The following is a 14,463-nucleotide window of genomic DNA, read 5'->3' on the forward strand; positions in this document are numbered from 1 at the left end:
AGAAAGAGCAAGCTTAGGGAAGGCAGGATAGTTGTCTTTAAATACTTGAAGGCCTATCAAGAGTGATTAGATTTCTTCTGATAGATCCCATTGGGAAAAATTAGGACCAATGGATAAAAGTTACAAGGAGACAGATTTTGTTTCAATGTGAAGAACAGCTTCCAAAAATTCTATGGTTCCAATAATGGAATTGTAAAGTTCCCTCTTCTTGAAGATGTCCAAATGAAGGGTAGATGACCACCTGTAGGGGGTGTTGCAGTAATGGGAATTTATGCTTTATGTAAGGGTCTGGGTAGATGACTTAAATTTCATTCAGATCTAAGATGCTATAATTCTGTGACTGGAGTCTATGGCTCTATTAGACCAGAGAGTTGCCAAGGGTAGCAAAGGGGTTAAAGTTTAAATAACTGTTTTATATATGAATTAATGTGTGGAGCTAGGAGCCAAAATCTGTTCCATTAATTTTTCCATCTATTCCAGGAGCAGTTAGGTACACACAGTAAAGTTTATTTTGGTATACTTCACTCCATTAAAAATAAATTAATCAGCAAATTCCTGCCTTGCTTAGCCCTGGTTTATGTGAATATTGCCCAGCTGTAATGAGTTACAAGGTGTTATTATCTCACACACACAGGAGGCTTCTCTCTAGAGCTCGACTTGCAACAAAAGCATCTTAAATAAACTGAGAGAAGGCTGTTTGGTTTGTAATGTTTTCACAGAAGTGGGATATATACCTCACACATATAGAGTTTCTTTATATGACTCATTTTATAACAAGTCAAATGGAGGAAGTTTGCTTTGGGGGAAAAAAAATGAACAATACCACTTTTTTTTTTCCCCAATCCAAAGAAAATACCTTGGGGAGGTGGCTACATCCAGAGAGAGAGGGCTCAGGTCCCCAAATCCAAAAGCCTGGTGATGGGGTCACTCTGAATTTAGGCAGGACAAGTTAATTCAGGAATATAAAGAGACTGGGCCCTAGGCTCTATCTCACTGCCAAAGAAAGGAGGAATCCCTCCTTCTCTAGCCAAATCCTCCTAAAGAAGGGACCCAGAAAGAAAAGATGAGATCATGTTCCCCATCTGGTGCATCAAGGTGGACTCCAAGAGAAGAGCATGTTGTCCTTGTTATGAGCTGAAGTCCCTGTCGGAGCTGGGAGGTGAGTAGCCCCTCGAGCCTAGATGACTCAAACTGACTAGAGCATTTCCAAAAAGAGGGGGTCCACTTTAGGAGTCAATGAATGGGGACTCCTAGGAGACTCCTTACCAACCACTTTCTCTGAGGTGGGGGCCCACAGCTTATGCTAATCCCATTTCAAATGACTTTCAGAAACACCTCCAAAATAAAAGAAAAAGCAGAGATAATTCTCTATTTCTTTTAATTCCCAACTCAACGCTATGCTTCATGTGGAGGGATAGATGCATCCCAACCCATCTGTTCTCAGTAGCATTGCAAAGAGTTCCAGGGGTAGAGAAGGTCTGGGGCTGCCTTCTCCTTTTTTTTTTTTTTTTTTTTTTTTTTTTAAACCTCCCCCCAAGAGCTCTGGGGAAAGCATACACATATAGCTGTCTGGGGAAGGGGGTCCCTGCAGAATTTCTTGGAGAAGAAAGCTCTTTCCCTGTGAGTTCCTTGGGATAGCTTGCATGTCTCCCAGTACCCTGCTGCATAGTGGCCCCACCCAGTACCCCCCAGGCCAACTTCTGGGCACATTAAAAGGGAAATCAATACAAACAGGGGCCAGGTGTTTTACAGATGTTGTTCAATGGTTAATCCGGCTTCTTCCTGCTGGGTCCAGGGGCGGCAGGTACCTTGTTCCTAGCTTCTCCTCAAGGGCAGCTGCTCCATAGCTTGGTGGGGGCCTTCAGAGGCCTTCGTCATTGTATGTTGGCAAATTGGGCTTCAGAACGCTTTGGGGATTTTTCTCCACGAGAGGGCGCCAAGTCACTTCTCCAGTTAAGAGAAGTTCTTCCCCGTTCATGGAATCCAGGTATTGCATCTGCAAGGGAAGGTACAAAGAAATAAATACCAAAGACATTAGCTGGGATAGGAGGCAAGATGGTTCACCTATCTATTCAGCTATCTTGTTCATACTAAGAGTTCAGGGAGATGTTTACCCAACCTAACTTTCCAAATCCTCAGCAGAAGTCCCTGAGGCCACAGTAGAAAGTGTGGAGACCTTGGGGGATGTGCACTTGTGTACCTTCCAGCAACCAGAGAACCCCACCCCTTCACAGGTCCATACTCCCTAGCAATTTTCTCTATAGGGCAGCATACCTGACTCATTCTGCTTCAAACTTCCATGGAATGCCAGAAGGAGAGCTGAAAGAGATCTGGACCTCAGAGGCTATCATCTTCACCTCCCTGGCCCATACAAGAATTCTCTATAGCACACCTGACTGCTGGTTATCCACCTCAGCTTTAAGACCTCTCATGTTGGCTGTCCTGATGGGGAACTCATTTCCTGAAGCTTCCCACTAAAGTTGTGGACAGCTTTACTTATTAAGAAGCTTTCCTTATACCAATTTTAGATCCCTGTAAAACCCCTCCCCTGCCTCTTCCCCTTCCCTCCCCCCTCCCCCCCATCTTTCCAACTTCTGCTTTCTGGGAAAAAAAAGAAGACATGTAGGGAAGAGAAAAGGCATCAGTCGTGTGCTGTTTGGCCCCAAGGGCAAATCTAGAATCAAGGAGTGGAAGCTTCAAAGGGACCAATTTAGGCTTGGTGTCAGGACAGACTTCCTAACAATTAGAACTATCCCATTGTGGACTAGGTTGTTGTGAGGTGGTGTGTGTCTGTCCCTCAGAGCAGGGGAGATATGTATTTTAGTGGGAAATTCCTATCAGATGGCTCCTGAGGTCCCTTCTAATTGTTCAGTTTTGTGATCCTGTAAAGGTGTTTTTATGAACTCCAGGAAGGTCCCAGCAGGTAGTGAAACTGAATGGTCAAAGCCAGATGGAAGATTACTTAAAGATTTAACTTTTTCCATCACAGACCCCTCTTAGTAGTCTAGTAAAGCTCGTGGACCCCTTCTCTGAATAATGGGTTTTGGTTTTTTTGTCTAGGAAAATGTATATGTATTTTCACTTACATGTAATAATAACATTTTAAAACTATTCTTTTACAATTGCGAGTTCCAAATTCTCTCCCATCCTTCCTCCCTTCCCCAACTCATTGAAAAGGCAAACAATCTGACAATCTATACGTGTGCAGTTATGCAAAAGATATTAATCATGTTGTAAACAAAAACAGATAAACCTCGAGAAAATAAGATAAGTTTTTTTTTTTAAAGTATGCTTTGATCTGTATTTAGATTCCATCAGTTCTCTGCAGCTGGACAGCATTTTTTCATCATAGGGCCTTTACAATTGTCTTAGATCTTTGTATTTTTAAGAACAGCTAAGTCATTCATAGTTGATCATTATGCATAGGATGTTTTCCTGCTTCCCCTGACTCCTCTTTGCATTGGTTCATGTAAAAATTTTCAGGTTTTTATAAAAGTATTCTTCTTACTTCTTATAGCACTATAGTATTCTATTAAAATCATATATCACAACTTGTTCAGCCATTTCTCAACTGATGGTCATTCAGAATAATATTTTTAAAGGCATAAAATAAAATCTATAAACTTACAAAAGGAAATCAGTTTTATTGAGATACATATTACCTCATAGTCTGCCAGGTATTTCTTCACTAATAGGAAATGCTGCTCATCTATTTTTTTCATTATTTTTTTTTTCAGTACTTTATTCTTTTATAAAGCTTTTTTATTTTCAAAACATATGCAGAAAGTTTTCAACATTCATCCTTGCAAAACTTTGTGTTCCAAATTTTTTTTTCTCCTCCTTTGCCCCCACCTCTTCTCCTGAACAACAAGTAATGCAATATTTGCTAAATATGTGCAATTCTTCTATATATATTTCTACAATTATCATGCTGCACAAGAAAAATCAGATCAAAATGGGGAAAAAATGAGAAAGAAGAGAAATGCAAGCAAACAACAACAACAAAAAAATGAAAACACTATGTTGTGATCCACACACAGTCCCCACAGTTTTCTCACTGTTTCACTATTCATTAAAGTCTATTCAGATTCACGTTTATTATTTCATGACACACTTTATCCATCTCAACCTGTGCTGTTTCCTTTTCCTTTCGCCTTCAATCTTTCCCAACATCAAGTCCTGTCTTCTCATGTGACCTAAATACTTCAGCTTCAGCTTCAGTATTTGACATTCCAGTGTCAGCCTGACTAAATTTCTTTAAATATTAACTGATTTGATCTCCTTGCTGTCCAAGGAACTTTCAAAAGTCTTATACAGTATCACAATTTCAATGCATCAGTTCTACAACTCTCATCGCCATACACTGCTATTAAACTGTAATTGTGAATATATGGATTATATAGTTAAAGTACACTTATCAATATATATTTTTTTAAAAAAAGAGGCTGCTAAATGGCTCAGTGAATAAAATAGTAGCTCTGGAGTGAGGAGTACCTGAGTTCAAATCCAGCCTGAAACACTCAACACTTCCTAGCTGTGTGATCCTGGGCAAGTCACTTAATCCCAAATGCCTCACCAAACAACAGCATAAAAAAAATTACAAGTTCATGGGCCCTAGGTTCAGAACTCCTGATTTAACCTTGTCCCTCTCATTTTTTATAGTGAAGGAGAGAGAATCCACACTAATTGGGAACAAAATAAGAATGCCCTGGATCTCAGAGTGAGTACACAGTATTATTAAGGCTGGAATCCCATTTCTCTTCTTTGGGCTCCAATCCAGGGCCCTTTCTATTAACTGCCTCTGACTTACTGGACATTTTGAATCCAGGAACCATCTGAGAGACCAGAGGCAGCTTGTAAGTTCATGAATCAACCCACCCAGATAGGTTCTTAGGTTTGGATTCTTGCAAGTGAAAAACTGGAAAGCCACAGAAGAATCACCTCCTTCTGAATTTTAATTTCTTCATTACTAAGTGAGGATGATACTACAGCATTTGCTATGAACTATGAACACTGCATGGGGAGATCACAGTCCTGTCATTGTAAGATTTCTGGAAGCTTTGGAATCATAAGACCATAATTATCAGGACACCCTATTAGATTCAAACTATTAATTCCCTGATTCTATTTAGACAGCTCTCTTTCTGAGGATGCCCCTCTCTAGGCTAGAGTTTTAAACTCAGAATTTATGATGGTTTCCTTAGGGGGCAGATGTTCTGACATATGGAGTGGCAGGGAGAAGGGAAATTAATTGTAAATTGAAAACAATTTTAAATGGAAGAGGACTTTTCAGTTTTAAAAAAATTAAAGTTTTCCAGTAGGCTCTAAGGAATGGAATTAAAGATCAATAAAGGAAATTCAATTATTGCCTGACAGGATTACTGCCACAGAGACAGGCCAAAGTTCTCCAAAGACAACTGGCTTTCCCAGCCATTAACTAGAGACCCTGTGGTTTCCCATGGCTTAGCTCAACTTGTTCCTTCTTCTCAGAATGTCCATCTTTCCCCTTTAAGCCTGCTGAATCCTTATGTAGTTCTTTAAAGTTCAATTCAAACATCATCTCAATGAAGTTTTCCTTGACTCCACAGTTCACAAAGATCTTACCCCCCAAACCTTACCTCTGCCCTTGAATCTTTAATTTACTTATCTATTTACTGTCTATCATAGTTATCTTGTTTTTATGTTCTCTACTTCATTAGACTGTGAGCTCTTAGAGGGCCAAAACCGTCTTACCTAAAGTCTTTATCTCTTGGAGCACTGAGCACAGCACAAGGCTCAGAATCCATCACATACTTAATAAACATTTGTTGAGTGAATTATGGTTTCACATTAATTAAATCTCCTAAAAAAGGATGATAAGCTATTTAAGGGTAGGAGCTGTTGTCTTCTCCTCTTGAAACACAATGGGGCAAACAACATGCCCTCAATCAATAGTTAGTGATGATTGATCTGGCTTTCTCAAATTTAGCCAGATTGCCAGGAAGCCATGGTATTGTGTTCATTGGAAAAGATGCTGCCCAATTTTCAGGTAACACAGCATCCATGAACACAGGGAAATAATCAGGGCCAGTAGGATTAATCAGTGTTTAACAAGTGCCTACTATGTAGACAGTCCTATGCGAAGCAACAAGATACAAAGGTAGTTATAACTGAGGACCTTGTCTAGGAACCTAGAAATTAAATGGGAGGAAAAACAACACAAATAATTATGATACAAAGGAAAGTATATACCTGTAAAATGAAGATCTAGGAAAAAGTGGCAGTAGAACTCTGAGAAGGAGAGATATAAGGGATACAGAATGGGAGCCAAAGATTCAGATAGACACTTTGCAGCTCACAGAATAGACTGTTTTGAAGATAGTGGCTGAAGGTATAGAACTGAGAGTAGCAATTTCCAGAGGGATTTCTTTCTACCTTCTAAATATCTGTTGAGTTTTTACCTAATATTAACAGGCAGAAAAAATTTACCAAAAAATTGTTTCCTGAAATAAGAAACAAAATAATTAATATTGGGATAGAACACCTACCTGCTTCCTCACATACTCTACCAGTAGCTCCAATTGTCGGGGATCTTCACATTTCTGGTTAAAAAAGGTCCTCCAGATAGCAGCAGCCAGCCCATGATCATCTGACAGGATGCCCTGTAACACAATAGAGTTCAGATTTGGGTTACCATAGTGGTGGTTATTGCCTGAGCCATAGATTTGCAGGCTGAGGGTACTGTATCCAAAAAACCTCAAAGCAGATGGGCCAATGAGTTCTCTGAGTGGGCCCCCTTCTCAATCCTGTGTGACCTGGCTCCTTCCTCACACACAGGGCAGCTATATCTCTGCCACACTGACCCCTCTTGTTACAGAAAAAAGGGCACACAGGCTACATCAATTGAAGGTATAAAGTGAAACTACATCATAGAATGCTAGTGGATGGGAATTCCCAGGTAGCATGCTCAAAATTAGAATTCTTAATCTTTATTTTGTATTGTGAACATGAATCTTTTCTCAGAATCGCTTTTAAAGATACACAATAAAATACTTAAGAATACAAAGAAAATCACTTGCAATCATTTGCTGTTGAAATGAAGTCATCAAAGTATTTTTCTCATCCAAGTTCAGAAATTCCCTAAAATCTACCCACCAACCCCTTGGCTGTCTGTGGGCCCAGTATTAAGAATTCCCACTATAACAAAGAAATTAAAATCATTTCTAGTGATATAAAAAAATATTCTAAATCACTATTGATCAGAGAAATTCAAATTAAGACAACTCTGAGGTATGACTACATATCTCTCAAATTGGCTAAGATGACAGCAAAAGATAAAGATAAATGCTGGAGGGGATGTGGGAAAACTGGGACGCTGATACATTTTTGGTGGAACTGTGAACGGATCCAACCATTCTGGAGAACAATCAGGAACTATGCTCAAAAAGTTATCAAACTGCATCCCCTTTGATCAGCAGTGTTTCTATTGCATTATATCCCAAAGAGATCTTAAAGGAGGGAAAGGAACCCACATGTGCAAAAATGTTTGTGGCAGCCCTTTTTGTAATGGCAAGAAACTGGAAATTGAGTGAATGACTATGAGTTGGAAAATGACTGAATAAGTTATGGTATATGAATGTTTCTAAAATCATCCTCCTGATCATTTCTTATAGAACAATAATATTTGTTCTATAAGAAATGATCAGGAGGATGATTTTAGAAAGACCTGGAGAGACTTACATGAACTAAAGCTAAGTGAAATGAGCAGAACCAGAAGATTATTGTATATAGCAACAAGATTATGTGATGATCAACTGTGATGAACTTGGCTCTTTTCAACAATGAGGTGATTCAGGCCAATTCCAATAGACTTGTTTTTTTTTTTTTTTTTTTTTAGGTTACAGTATATCCTGGATACAATATATTTGTGCAGAACCGGACAGTTTTCTTGTTGCACAGGGAGAATTGAATTCAGAAGGTACAAATGACCCGGGAAGAAAAACAAAAATGCAAGCAGTTTATATTCATTTCCCAGTGTTCTTTCTCTGGGTGTAGCTGCTTCTGTCCATCTTTGATCAATTAAGGCTCTCTTTATTGAAGAGATCCACTTCCATCAGAATACATCCTCAAACAGTATCGTTGTTGAGGTATATAATGATCTCCTGGTTCTGCTCATTTCACTTAGCATCAGTTCATGTAAGTCTCGCCAGTCCTCTCTGCATTCATCCTGCTGGTCATTTCTTAAAGAACAATAATATTCCATAACATTCATATAACACAATTTACTCAACCATTCTCCAATTGATGGGCATCCATTCATTTTCCAGCTTCTAGCCACTACAAACAGGGCTGCCACAAACATTTTGGCACATACAGGTCCCTTTCCTTTCTTTAGTATCTCTTTGGGGTATAAGCCCAGTAGAAACACTGCTGGATCAAAGGGTATGCACAGTTTGATAACTTTCAATTCCAATAGACTTGTGATGGAGAAAGCCATCTACAACCAAAGAGAGGACTGTGGGAACTGAGTGAGGTTCACAACATAGTATTTTCATTTTTTTGTTGTTTACTTTTTGTTTTCTTTCTCATTTTTCCTTTTTGAGCTGATTTTTCTTGTATAGCAAGATAAATGTGGAAATATGTGTAGAAGGATTGTACATGTTTAACATATATTGGATTATTTGTTGTTTAGGGGGGAAGAGGAGGAGAAAAATTTGGAACACAAGATTTTGTTTTGCAAGAGTGAATGCTGAAAACTATCTTTGCATATATTTTAAAAATAAAAAGCTATTATGAAAAAAATTAAAATCTCATTTCTTAAAAAATTCCCAGTATAGAGACATAGTCATAAAGCCTCAGACAACATCTAATTTGGTTTCCTAACATTACAGAGAAGGAAGTTAAGGCCCATAGAAGGAAAAGTACCGTACTCTTAGAATGCATTAACAGAGACAGTGTGGTACCTTAGGAGTAAGGGAGGGACAAAAGGGCTGTAGACTGCCCTAGTCAGACTACACATGGAGAACTGTGATCAGTTCTTGGGGCCACATTTTCTCAAGGTCACTAATGAGTTGAAACTACCCTGAGGAGGGCAACAAGTATAATAATAGACCTAGAGTTCATGCCATGATGGCTGGCTAAAGGCATATTTATCCTATGAATAAAAGGAAAAAGTGATAGCAGCTTTCAAGTATTTGAAAGGTTGTCATATGGAAGAGAAAAAAGACTTGTTCTTTTTGGTTGTGGGGGAGGAGGGGTATATGTATGCCAGAATAAGACAAGGTACTTACAGTTGATTTGAAATAGGGAAGAACCTCCTAAAAATTAGAGCTACTTGAAAGTAGTATGGGTTATCTTTGAGGGTAGTCTGTTTCCCTTCATGGAAGATCTTCCAGTAAAGGTTAGTGGATCACTTTGTTGGGTATGTTCTGATTCCTGTTAAGATGTGGAGCAGCTTGGATGGTCTCTGAGATCCTTTCCATCTCTTAAAATTTCATGAGTGGGATATGGGTAAGTCAATGGGAGAGACAGAACAAGGGCCCAGAAGTTCTTCCACAGTACACTGGCATGATAGTGAAGAGCTGTATGGAAAACTAAGTGGAGAAATAACAGCAGTGGTTCTGCATCTGTGTTCCCAAAGTGTTTCCCACTTGTCAAAGTAATAAGTGCTCTTCCATTACGGGGAGAACATATGGTCAGAGTTATATGTTTGGTAACAAAAACAGATTTGGTCTGTGTTTCCTGGTAGTAACCATGGACAAACTTCCATTTGTATGGAGTTTTATGGTTAGAAAGTGCTTACATGTAACATTTGATTCTCCTGACAGCCTTATGAGGAATGTAATGAGGTAGCCCCATTTGAAAGATGACAAAGCTGAGGCTCAAAGAAATGAAATGATCTGTTCAAAATCATACCAATAATAAATGGCAGAGCTGAGAATAGAATACATTTTCCTTGACAAGTTCAGGAAACAATTTTCTCCAGATTACTTTTGAACTTCAATATATATCTTCCCTCCGAATAGCAGCATATATCTTCAAAACAAGGGACATGAACCACCCTATGAGGGCTGACTTTTTCTTTGGTCCCTATGGAGCTAGGACTTGCTATGATGGTATCATTACCCTTATTTTTTTTAAACCCACTATATAAGCTAGCCAGTACAGCCTACTCTAGCCCTCCCATATTTAGAGGAAAGGAGAGCCCAGAAACATTATTATTGTCTGCAAAGGATGAGCTGCACAAGCTGATTTATGGGTACATCTCACAGCTCCCCTCATTGAGTTCATTTGAACCTAGGTCTTCTGACTTAATGGTGGAATGAACCTTGAAGATCTAAGTTCAAATGCTGATGCTGCCACTCATTATTTGTGTGACTCTGGGCTATCTAATCCCTCTGAAATTCCTTTCCTCACCAGTAAAAATGAAGGGGCTGAATTAGACATCCTCTAGAGTCCCTTTCACTTCTAAATATATGCTTCTATGAAGATGGAGCCAGGGATCTGTGGCTGCTGCATCTTGCTGGTTTCAGAGACATTCATATACATGAAGGGAGCTGCTCACAACTATCAATCCATCAATCCACAAGGAGTCTAAATCCTGCTGTCACAAGGTACATAACCTTCATGGGTGCTGATGGATTGGCTGAAAATGTTTCACCTCAAACATCCCTTGATAAACAGCCCCACAATTCAACAGTTTGACTAGGAGCTAAGGAAGAAGCCAGCTTTGTCCACAAGGCGGGGCTGAGGCCCAGAGACAAGCTCAGGCATGTTGTGGTTTTTTGGAGCACTTGGCTAATGAAACTGCCTGTGTGCCTGTGTCTGAGCCCCTGGGCAGAGGCTGCAGTGAGGCTGGCACGAATATTCATGTAGTGTGAGGCACAGGCTGTAAGGACTGGGAGAACAGGGAAGATCAGGAAGGAAAAGCCAGAGAGCAGTATCGACTTACAAACTGGGGCTGTCTTGGGAAAGAAGGAAGGGGGATTCTCAGCACAGATTGGGAATTGTAGTCTATAGAGTCTATAGAGAAAGGAAGGAGAGACTAAGCTTCTTTTAATATTTATAATGGTAAGTCAAAATAATAATCTTTCATCTCTGTCCTGTATTAATGCTTTACAGAGCACTTTCATGCACATTAAATATGATTCTCACAGGAATGCTAAATGCAATGTGGTTAAGGAGGCATACTGCATAGGTTGATGGGAGACCTGGGTTTGAGTCCCAGCTGTCATTACCCAGCTGTGGGAAGGGCATATTTCTTCCCCTTCTGGAGCTCAATTCCTTCTTCTGTAACACAAAAGGTTTAGACTAAATAATCTCTAAGGTTCCTTTTAACTCTGATGTTCTATGATCTCCCAATCTACCTATCCAGGTCCATATTCTTTCCTTGCACAAATTCTAGTCTGGTCAACTTTTAAATGATTGTTCCTATAGCAAGACTGAAAACTGAAAAGGGGGGAGGGGAGTTCACCTATCAGATCTGTGAAGGAGGAAGGAATTTGTGACCAAAGAAGAACTGGAGCTCATTACTGATCACAAAATAGACAATTTTGATTATATTAAGTTTAAAAGTTTTTGTACAAACAAAACTAAATTAAGACAAGATTAGAAGGGAAGCAATAAATTGGGAGAACATTTTTGTATTCAAAGGTTATGATAAAGGCCTCATTTCTAAAATATATAGAGAACTGACTCAGATTTACAAGAATTCAAGTCATTTCCCAACTGATAATGGTCAAAGGATATGAACAGACAATTTTCAGATGAAGAAATTGAAACTATTTCTAATCATATGAAAAGGTGCTCTAAATCACTAGTGATCAGAGAAATGCAAATTAAGACAACTGAGATACCACTACAACCTCTTAGACTGGCTAAGATGACAGGAAAAGATGATGAATGTTAGAGGGGATGTGGGAAAACTGGGACACTGATACATTGCTGGTGGAACTGTAAATGGATCCAACCATTCTGGAGAGCAATTTGGAACTATGCTCAAAAAGTTATCAAACTATGCATACCCTTTGATGCAGCAGTGTTTCTCCTGGGCTTATATCCCAAAGAGATCTTAAAGGAGGGAAAGGGACCCACATGTGCAAAAATGTTATTGGCAGCCCTCTTTATAGTGGCAAGAAACTGGAAACAGAGTGGATGCCTGAATAAGTTAATAATACATGAATGTTATGGAATATTATTGTTCTGTAAGAAATAACCAACAGGATGATTTCAGGGAGGCCTAGAGAGACTTAAATGAACTGATGCAAAGTGAAATGAGCAGAACCAAGGGATCATTACACGACAACAGCAAGATTATACAATGATCAATTCTGATTGATGTGGCTCTCTTCATCAATGAGATGATTCAAACCAGTTCCAATTATTAGTGATGAAGAAAGCCATCTACACTCAAAGAGAGGACTGTGGGAATCGAGTGTGGCTCACACCATAGCATTTTCACGCTTTCTGTTGTTGTTTGCTTGCATTTTATCTTGCTTCAATTCTTCTCTTGTGTGGCACTATAACTATATAAATATGTATGCGTATATTGGATTTAACATATTTCTACCATGTTTAACATATATTGGACTACTTGACATCTAGAGGAGGGTATGGGGGAAGGGAGGGGGAATTGGAACACAGGGTTTTGCAAGGGCTAATGTTGAAGAATTGTCTCCACATGTTTTGAAAAATAAAAAGCTTTAATAAAAAAATTTTTTTCATAAAACTGAAAAAAAGAAAAAAAAAGGGGGGGGGGGAAAGAACCATCTTCCTCATCTACCACTCCCTTCTCCCTCACATTAATGTCTAGTATAGGGACTATGCACTTAAATGCTTTTTGATTAGACTGTAAAATGGGACTAATGCATACATGGCCTAACTCTTACTCAGGTTGCTGCAGTGAGGATAAACAGAAATCCATTTTTTAAAAGTATTCTGGGAAATATGAAAGCAAGTATACCAGTGGAAAGCTTAATACCAAAACATTTTGGGAACTTGTGTCTCTGAGACTTCATTTGGGTTTAGTCCTTGAGTCATAAGCCCCTAAGTCTAATAAACCACACCATCCCCGATTTGTGAAGTGACTATTTCTCTCCCAGAGTCATCACCACAATTTACTTGAGGTCACTGACAAACTCCTAGTCATCTAGAAGCCAAGGAGAAAATGCACTCCTAGAAAATGAAAATCATGTGACTGTGATGGCCACAATTAATCAATCAATAAACATTTATTAATTGCCTACTATGTGCCAGGCAATGTGACAAATGCTGAGTGACAAGATATTGAAGATCTCAAAAGTATCTTTGGTCTCATGTACCTGCAATTCATTCAATGATCTGGTAAGGAAATGCTATCTACCAATGGAGATCACATCTCTCTATTCACTACCCTTATTTTATTTCATTATAATTCTTTGAAAATGACTATTCAGTATATCCTTCAGTCAGAATCTTCAATTTAACCAGTTTGGTTAGACAGAACACTGAAGAATCAATAAGGCAGTAGGACATAGGCATTTGGATTTAACCATCTTTTATCTGTTTATCGAAGCCTTACCCATATTTCTAGGGCCAACTTAAGTACCATCTATTTAAAAAAAAGCTATCCAAAATATAGATATATAAATGACCTTGACTCTTGGGCAACTCTTTTCCCTCTGAACCCAGAACAACCTTCACTGTGTCACCTACCAGGACAGTCAATCAACAAGTATTTTTGAGGTGCTTACTATATGCCAGGTACTAAGCTAAGAATACTAAGATAAAAATGAAACATTTCCTGCTCTTGAAGAGCTTATAGTTTAGTGAGGGGAAATAGCACTACATAAATATATACAAGAAAATTTTGGAAGAAAGAAAAGGTTCATTTAGAAGGTGAAGCTGAGTTTTGAAAGAAACAAGTGATTCTTAAGATATTAAAGTGCAGAGGAAGTGAATTCTAGAAACAGGGTAACCAAGGCAAAGGCACTCAAACCAGAAACAGTGTATCATAGGTGAGGAATAGTCAAAAGACCAGTGTGGTGGGACTGGGATATAAATAAAGGAAAGCAATATGTAACAAGGTTAGAAAAGTAGTAAGAGGTCAGGTTATGAAAGGCTTTATATGTCAAACAAAGGAGTTTGCTTTAATTTAGAAGTAAAAATGAGCCAGTAGAGTTTAATGAGTTGAGGAATGATATGATTGATCCACTTTAGGAAAGCATTTAAGTGCATAGTCTCTGCAGCTATTTGGAGAATGGATTAGAAAGTGGAGAAGGAAACTTGAAGAAGGAAGACCAATTAGGAGGGTACAACAATAGTCCAGATGAGACATAAGGCATACACTAGGGTTGTAGGGATAAGAAATGTAAGAGATGGTATGGAAGTAAAAATAAGATCTGGCACCTGACTACATAAGCAGAGTAAATGAGAAGGTGGAGCTTCTCCGGAAGAGAGAAGGAGGATGCCTGAAGTTTCAAATCTAGGAAAATGAAAAAATGGTGT

The 14,463-nt window shown here is 38.9% G+C and overlaps 1 protein-coding gene across 1 annotated transcript in view; it reads right to left on the reverse strand.

Moving 5' to 3' along the window:
- Positions 1–486: 486 nt before the first annotated feature.
- Positions 487–14,463, reverse strand: part of LOC127550356 (ubiquinol-cytochrome-c reductase complex assembly factor 1) — a 133,296-nt gene continuing 119,319 nt past the window's right edge. Inside the window, exons 9-10 of the mRNA XM_051979190.1 lie at positions 6,528–6,641; positions 487–1,996 (exon numbers count right to left, since the gene is read on the reverse strand). Coding sequence (XP_051835150.1) covers positions 1,862–1,996; positions 6,528–6,641 — 249 coding nt within the window. The 3' untranslated portion in view covers positions 487–1,861. The remainder of the gene's footprint in view (positions 1,997–6,527; positions 6,642–14,463) is intronic.

The sequence above is a fragment of the Antechinus flavipes genome, chromosome 2, assembly GCF_016432865.1.
Source record: "Antechinus flavipes isolate AdamAnt ecotype Samford, QLD, Australia chromosome 2, AdamAnt_v2, whole genome shotgun sequence".
Lineage (NCBI taxonomy): Eukaryota > Metazoa > Chordata > Mammalia > Dasyuromorphia > Dasyuridae > Antechinus > Antechinus flavipes.